Raw genomic sequence first — 7,449 nt, forward strand, 5'->3', positions numbered from 1 at the left:
CTCCTTCTGAACCAACACTCACCGTCAGAGTTGCAGGTGATACTAACGAAGATATTCCATTCCACACAGATGTTGGAGACATAGTGTCTCTTTTCGCACTAGGCGAATCAGCTGAAGGCGGGGAGAGCCTATTAGCGAGTAGCTGGAGAGTTTATAACGAGCTTGCTAGAACTAGGCCTGATATAATCCAGGTTCTGGCCAGTGACTGGCCAATCCCGAGGTTCGTACAATCATGCTAGATGTTTCTCTATGCGATGTAAAGGTGGTTGACATGCTTGCTCTAGTTCCAAACAGGAGGGTGCTTTCATCCACCGGCCTCTGATGTTCCACCAGAATTCATCGGGAACAACACCGGAGAGACTGTTGATCAATTTTTCAAGAAGATGGTTGGCGGGATATGGCGACCTCAAGCGAACGAGACTGCTTTCTGTGAGACAGGCCGAGGCGCTTGATTCCCTCCACTTCTTGGCTGAAAGGTTCCACATATCCATGAAGCTTCAGAAGGGAGACATGCAGTTCTTCAATAATTTAAGCATCCTACATGCTCGAAGAGGCTACAACGATGGACCTCAGCAGAAGTACGTTCCCTTATGTCTGAAACAACGTAACCATAGCTCCGCTAAAAATTAATGGCAGACGACATTTCTTGCGACTATGGCTGAAGGATCCGGAGAACGCATGGCCGATGCCGAAACAGCTTCAGCAGAAATGGGACGGTGTTTATAGCGAAGAAGAATCGCGAGGACCACAAGTATTTCCGCTATATCCTTACACGACTGTATAGTGGAGTGGAAACACAGTCGCTTCGCATGGCACCAGCTCCTCCATGGTTAGCCCTCGTTTACCTAGGTATCGGGTCAGACGTGGCCGTTATACAGCGAGAAACGGCCGATTAAATAAGAGATATCAAGTCGCATATTTCGTAATAGCGCTCCCCTATATATCATTCCTCCAGGTTTGTATGAGATTAATATAAAGTAGTATGCCTTGTAATTATAATAAAAACTGTGGACCATGCGGAGCTACTTCTAGCAGGGACAGAGGGCACAGTAGGACGGGTTTTGAGAAACTGACACCAGAATTGATATACATGACAAATAAACACATTGAACGCACTATCGAGGTAATATCGTAATCAGAAGGAGTATTGCCATCCGCAGGAAGGCGAGATAAGGCATCCGCCACGATATTAATTTTGCCAGGTCGATAGATGAATGATCAAACGGAATTGTTGAACGCAATGAGATGCACGGATTAGCCCGTCCACGGTAGGTTGAGTGTAGCAGGGGTAACTGTATTCAATGATATGTCTTTTTGGTTTTGCTCGACCATGAATGGTCTTGAATTCGGACTAGGCCTTATTTTTGGATATTATTCTGAGATGCAAGCGCTATCACTATAGTCTACCTTCTATATGTTTGCGAATGGCCCCGTGATAACATTTCATATACACATCCTAACCTTCAGCTTGCCCTCCCTCACAATCTCCTCTTCCTTCTGCAACAGCTCCTCCACATCCCAAGTTACTGGGATATACCTGGCAGCTAACCACTCCCGTCTTTTCTCAGTAAGGAATACCAACGTATCTGCGCACAGCTCTGGCGTTTCTGTCAATGCCTTGTGCCGCTGTTCAGGGAGCCTCTTTCCCAAGTCCGTTAGTACCCCACCAGGATGCACAGCAAAAGTCAGTATACCGTCCGGTCCATGATCCACATCCAAGAATTCCGTAAAACGAAGGACGGCGAGTTTGCTGGTCTGGTAGGCCGAAGCACCAGGCAAGGTCAAATGCGCCGCAATGCTGCCCAAATTTATAATGGTCTTGTCTCCGCCTTTGCCCAGCATGAGCGGAAGAAATGCCCGGGTAACTAAGTATGGCTCAAATACATTGACCGACCATGTTTTCTGCCATTCGGATGGATTACTTTCGGCGATCCTGACGCGTCTTTCGAGGTACCCGGCGTTGATACTAAGAATGTCCAGGCGGGGGAACGAGGAGGCAATCGAGGCGGCCGCTGCTGATGCGCTCTCTGCATCTGTCACATCTAGTGTAACAGGCACTACTTGGGGAGCTGGTTTGCCTGCTTCCTCTGCGGCCTGGGCGAGAAGTGGTACAAGCGATGAGAGATCTGTACGAGCGCCCATTCTGATCCCAGCACAGCCGGCTTTGGCGTAGGATAACACAGTCGCCCGCCCAATGCCTTTGGATGCACCTGTTATGAAGACATACTTTCCACTTATGTCACATTTACGCGGATCAATAGCTGGGTAGGTGTCGGCGTGACGGGCAGCGAGAGGCGAAGAGTGGGGTGGAAGTCGTTATAAAGGCGACTAGTCGCAAGTTGTAAGTGCCCACGAGATTATTAATTCTATCGTCAGCCCAGTGTTAGTTGCTTCCCACATTATTTGGGCTGAATAGGATCAACAGTTAGCTCCGGCCGGTAATAACATCAATCCCGAGCCCCCGATCCCTAGGACTACGCATATGCCCAACAGCCCCCACAAGGACCCCACGTTTGCATTCTCAGAACAATCGGCGATGCCATGCGCAGTCACGAAACACAGGTATGTGTACCACCCATTGCGAATGGGAGTGAGCGGTGTCTATCGTTGCCGCAAACAACCAAGCGTGGTACTATCCATCATGGAAGATGGCGCTTTGCACTGGGTCTCAAAGAACGTCATCTGGGAAGGTCATCTGGGAAGGTCATCTGGGAAGGTCATCTGGGAAAACCGTCCGAACGAAATGTTCGACATCGTTCCATAGCTCCTCTGGATTTTCCATGGCAGCAAAATGACCACCTTGAATGTGAGAATTGTACCATACCAAATCACCCAGCGTCGCTGCCCACTTCCTAGGGAGACCGCTAATATCAAACGGGAAACGGCTGTAGCCCATTGGCTTTGGAACAAACGGTATCATGTTGTCAGGCGCATCCAGACTGGATAGTTGGTAATAATCACTTGTCGTCATCCCCATCAGGTAGTAGACCGAAGCGTGTATTAAGGTTGTTTGCATGGGTAAAGGGTGTTGGGGATCTACCCAATTGTTGAACTTGTCACTAAGCCTAACACTTTATCAGTACTTCGGCGTTGTAAACACTGGGTCACTAGCCGTCTCTCACCAGGCTAACAATGACAATGGGTCTTTCTCCGGAACGACTCCTAAGGTGACCTGTTTTCCATGATCCGCGACATCCGTCTTTTGGAGAGACTTGAAATGTGAAGCTCGGCTAAGAATCTCCGGGTCTTGCTCACTAAGATCTAGATCGGTACTTGGGTTGGGTAACCCGGAGAAAAGAGGGAGGGAATTGACTAAAGACAGTTATTTTCTGCTGCCGATAAACAAGAACTTGTCAAGAGGGACGAGTGAGCTTTACCATGTACAGCTGGACTACAGTTAGTAATATTTCCAAGTGCCGGCGCAGATTACAATGAAAGTGGCGTACCTTCACAACTGGGGCTAGATGACCCAAGTAGCCTAGCAACATAAGCCCCCACACCGCCACCTTGGGCAATGTAACCATTATCCAGACCAATGCCGGTGAGCAACGCGTCAATGGTCCTAGCTACGGCGACCATATCCGCATGTCTACTCATGGGGGAGCCGGCAGAGTAGGCATACCCGGGCAGAGATGGTACAATGAGATGGAACGGGCAATCCTCAGAAGAATACCTCTGACGCACGAGATCGAGAAGCTCAGTAAAGTCAAGGAAACTCCCAGGCCATCCATGTAAGAAGACGATGGGGATAGCATCCGGTTGCTGCGAAAACAACGCCATGAAATGGACATTGGACGTATGGCCGTCCACCGTCACGGAAGCATTGAACTGAGGGTGACGGTTGACCTCATTCTCTAGACATGGCCCATTAATCTCGGACAAGCCTTCAGATGCAAGTGCGATCCAATGCCGCTGCTCGTTGTCGGGGTCGCTAGTTCGGGTATGTCTCAGACTTTCATGCATCTGATATACTTTATTCTGTGAGAACTCAAAGTGTATGCGCTCAACTGGGATTGACGCCTTCAATGGAAGGTTAGACCACGCATCCGATGCTGCATTATGACGAGACTGCTCTATGCTTAGAGGCATAGAGGTGGACACGACAGCAAAAGAAGCCAGGCATACAAGCGCCTTGAGGGGCGAGGAATACATTGTAAAGGTGACACTAGAGTTAGATGGGAGAACTCTGATAGATGTCAACGACACTCAACCCATTGCAGATGGTAAAGAAAGGGAGTAGTTCTTTGGCGATTTTTAGTCACGTCTTTTATCTTCTTTGTTTCTCCGTTCCTCTTTCCTTTTGATTTTTTCTCACAGGGCTGACAGGGGCTTCGAAGAGATGAAACCAAGAGCGGAACCATGGCACGTTGATCCATTGGAAACGGAGATTCGATTACTTCCGAGCTTATGAGGAAGGCATCGTCATTATTGAAGATACCATTTGCGGATTGTAATCTGTAGCGTTTTTAGCGTAGAACCTGCGCCTCGTTCTTTCACGCACGGCCATCGGGAGGCCGAAATGATTTGAGCATAAATGCCATAGCAGCGCGCTAACGGATGCTTCGGAATGTTGGCAATCCCCTCTAAGGCTTCAAGGTGCCCTATCAGCATGATCACTGCTCGGGTTCGGGGACTGCGGACTTCCGCTTTCATAACATCTGCGTCCAGCTTCCGAAACCTAGTGATTAGTCTGACCCCATAAAAGGAATAGCGGCGTGTCAACAAGAGCACCGATTGTAGGACGAATTCTCTAAGGGTGGAGACGTAGCCCAGTTGCTTCTCTGATGCTAAGGCGCTGGGAAAAACTGAAACGGGGGCTAGGTTTCTCATGCGCGAAAGAAAGATATCGGTTTGCTGATTCTACTTCTCTACATCACTACACGAAACACAGATGATAAATTTGACCAGAACAAAATGACTTGGTTGAATTGAGCAAGATCACTCAAACCTATCTATGGCGTTTCTGCCAGGGTATCCTTAACTCCTCGCCAAGACACTGTTGCTCCTGAGCACATTCCTCGCTCGGACCTCACCAGGCCACATAAATCCCGATACTATTCAAGACATAAACTTTTCGTTGGTCGTCTAGTAGAAGAAACCGAGGAGCTTGCCAGCAACGTGCTTGCGGCGAGCCTCCTCGTGGTCCATGATACCAGCGGAGGTGGTCAGGACGACGTAACCGAACTGACGAGAGGGAAGGAGCTGGGTGGCCCACTTCTCGAGGTCACGGAGCTGGACGGGGTAGCGGGGGTTGATGACACCACACTTGTTAAGGCGACCGTTGAGCTGGATAACGATCTTGCCGGAACGGTGGTCATCGACCTCCTCGAACTCGCCAATGTAGCCTAAGAAAGATAGAGTCAGTAATGTTACGAAGATTTAAAAGTTCACCAAACACAGGAAAAAAAAATCCGGAAACTTGTAAGATCTCCGCCTTGTAAAAAAACAATTCTCAATATATCGGGTACTTAAAGGGCGGACGTCGTTTAAAGTTCGAGATCGCCGCCTAGTTATCAACCCGAAGAACAAAAAAACACAAATACATATTCCAATATACACATAATAAAAGCAAAGGACAATTGAACGTAAGGCGACAATGGTAGGAAAGATGGTTGTGCATACCGTGCTTCTGCATGACGCTGAGGAACTTGACGATGACCTTGGAGGAAGGACGGACGAGGACCTGGCGCTTGCCAGCCTTCTCGGCGTTGTTGATAGCGTTAAGCGTATCGTTGAGGACGGAAGTCTTGACCATTTTGGCGGTTGATTGTCGAGATTCTCAAATCGAGAGACGGGATAAGAGGTATCTAGATTTCAAAAAGAGAATCATGTCAGCCACCAGTAGTCTTCGAGCGTAAAGAGTGCCCCTTTAAGAATTTTTCATCAAGGGTTCTTCAGCCCGTGCCGTGAAATGAGAGAAGCGTATCACCTGGACCCTCTGGTAAAACTTTTCAATTTGCGGTCGCGACTCCACAAGAATTGAAAAGCCCAAAGTTCCATAGTGATTGCTCTCTCAGACTAGCTGAGAGGCCGCGAGAAGGGGTTCAATAACGAGTAATACATACCTCGAGGGTAGTACCGATGAGGCTGGTGAGAACGGGGATGTGGTTAAGAAAAGTTCTATTAGGAGCTGAACCGTGAGGTTTTCGGGATGTGCGCGGGTAGGGTTGTGTAAATCTTGCCCTTATCAGGTCACGTGTACTCCCCAACAATCTGCCTCAGGCATGACACGGGAGCATCGTTGTATCCATCAGGGAACACGCCGATGAAAGAATTCAAGGTCTGTACAGTATATGTTAACAGTCCCGTAGATGTGAGGTAAAGTCACATCAAATCGATCCAGCTATTATCCTGTAGTGCTATGCCAATGCGATTGACCACTATATAACTCTTACATCACATATCCTATCTACTTCCTGCTCGAGCACTATAAATTCAAATTGCAGAGGATCAAAGCCATATCACCAAAATCCAGTATTAACAACTTCTATCGGCTTGTTTATATGTCCGCCTACTATTGAACAGAAGTATATAAACATATCCATCCTCATGGCCCTAGCGGATCACTGTCGCCAAGAGAAGGATCGGAAGTTATTGATATACCTCAATGTAGCACCAACCTGTTCCATCCTCCACTGCAATTCGATCACCTTGTGGCCTTGACAGTTTGACAGGTAGTAGTGTAAGGACTAGCTTCTACTTCCCCCTCTACCTGCTGCCATGGCATACAAACACAAATCAGCGCCACGGATTACATTGCATACGTTACCCGAATATCAGGGGGCATAGTATACCATCGCCCACTCTCCACAGCCAGATCAGGTTCTGCTACTGAGCATTTCGCACATATACACTTATTCAGGTTGTATCATTGGCTCTATACAGGATCTTTGGGTGGATAGAATCAGAATATACGGGAGGGAAGTGTGAAATATTCGTTGCAGTGTTTCTCTTAAGGGGTTACATGACTTCTTGGGCATACATGAGGGTCAAGATAATGCTATAAGGGTCTTTGTCTAATTGAAGCGAGTTGGAACGGAGAATGGAAGGGAGGAAATGGATAGTAATAGTAGGATGAAGGTGATTAAAAAAAAAGGATGCCAGCAACGATGAAACAGAATGCATTCGGGCGTCATGAGGGGGCTAATGGTTCCGAAAAGTGGGAAACAGGGAGTGCCCAACAGGGAGCTGAAGGGCTGGGGAAGATGGGAAGGGGCGATGGGATAGGGAAGTTTGAAGAACGGACAAGGTAGTTGTGCTTAGATCAAAGGGGTATCGCCAGTATCAGCTCGTTCAACCGTACCACATGATACAGGAATACTTCGTCTGGCAAGTTAAAATTCGATCAAGGGCACGGCGTTTCAGCATCCCTCGTGAAACAGAATTCACTTTATGGAATGGAAGCAAGTGGTCCACGGCGTAACTTCTCTGAGTGCGCCTAAAGGAGCG

The 7,449-nt window shown here is 48.1% G+C and overlaps 4 protein-coding genes across 4 annotated transcripts; 1 reads left to right on the top strand and 3 right to left on the bottom strand.

The window, feature by feature from the left end:
* Positions 1 to 784, top strand: ANOM_009020 (TauD/TfdA family dioxygenase; the record flags this gene model as incomplete). Its single annotated transcript, XM_015554276.1, has 4 exons — positions 1 to 224; positions 285 to 386; positions 439 to 578; positions 637 to 784. Coding segments are annotated over 4 exons (614 nt in total), but the record flags the coding sequence as incomplete, so codon positions are not given.
* A 659-nt stretch (positions 785 to 1,443) lies between these two features.
* Positions 1,444 to 2,142, bottom strand: ANOM_009021 (SDR family oxidoreductase; the record flags this gene model as incomplete). Its single annotated transcript, XM_015554277.1, has 1 exon — positions 1,444 to 2,142. One exon carries the CDS (start codon positions 2,140 to 2,142, stop codon positions 1,444 to 1,446), a length of 699 nt encoding a protein of 232 aa, XP_015403243.1.
* A 562-nt stretch (positions 2,143 to 2,704) lies between these two features.
* ANOM_009022 (epoxide hydrolase) lies at positions 2,705 to 4,152 on the bottom strand (the record flags this gene model as incomplete). The annotated part of the gene is made up of 3 exons (XM_015554278.1): positions 2,705 to 3,065; positions 3,123 to 3,312; positions 3,447 to 4,152. 3 exons carry the CDS (start codon positions 4,150 to 4,152, stop codon positions 2,705 to 2,707), a joined length of 1,257 nt encoding a protein of 418 aa, XP_015403240.1.
* Positions 4,153 to 4,907: 755 nt separating this feature from the next.
* Positions 4,908 to 6,108, bottom strand: ANOM_009023 (40S ribosomal protein uS8). The gene is made up of 3 exons (XM_015554279.1): positions 6,066 to 6,108; positions 5,623 to 5,807; positions 4,908 to 5,345 (listed from the first exon to the last, which is right to left on the bottom strand). The coding sequence occupies exons 2-3, from the start codon at positions 5,753 to 5,755 to the stop codon at positions 5,086 to 5,088; spliced, it is 393 nt and encodes a 130-aa protein (XP_015403241.1). The 5' UTR covers positions 5,756 to 5,807; positions 6,066 to 6,108; the 3' UTR covers positions 4,908 to 5,085.
* Between the last annotated feature and the right edge of the window lie 1,341 nt (positions 6,109 to 7,449).

The sequence above is a fragment of the Aspergillus nomiae genome (assembly GCF_001204775.2).
Source record: "Aspergillus nomiae NRRL 13137 chromosome Unknown contig00356, whole genome shotgun sequence".
NCBI lineage: Eukaryota > Fungi > Ascomycota > Eurotiomycetes > Eurotiales > Aspergillaceae > Aspergillus > Aspergillus nomiae.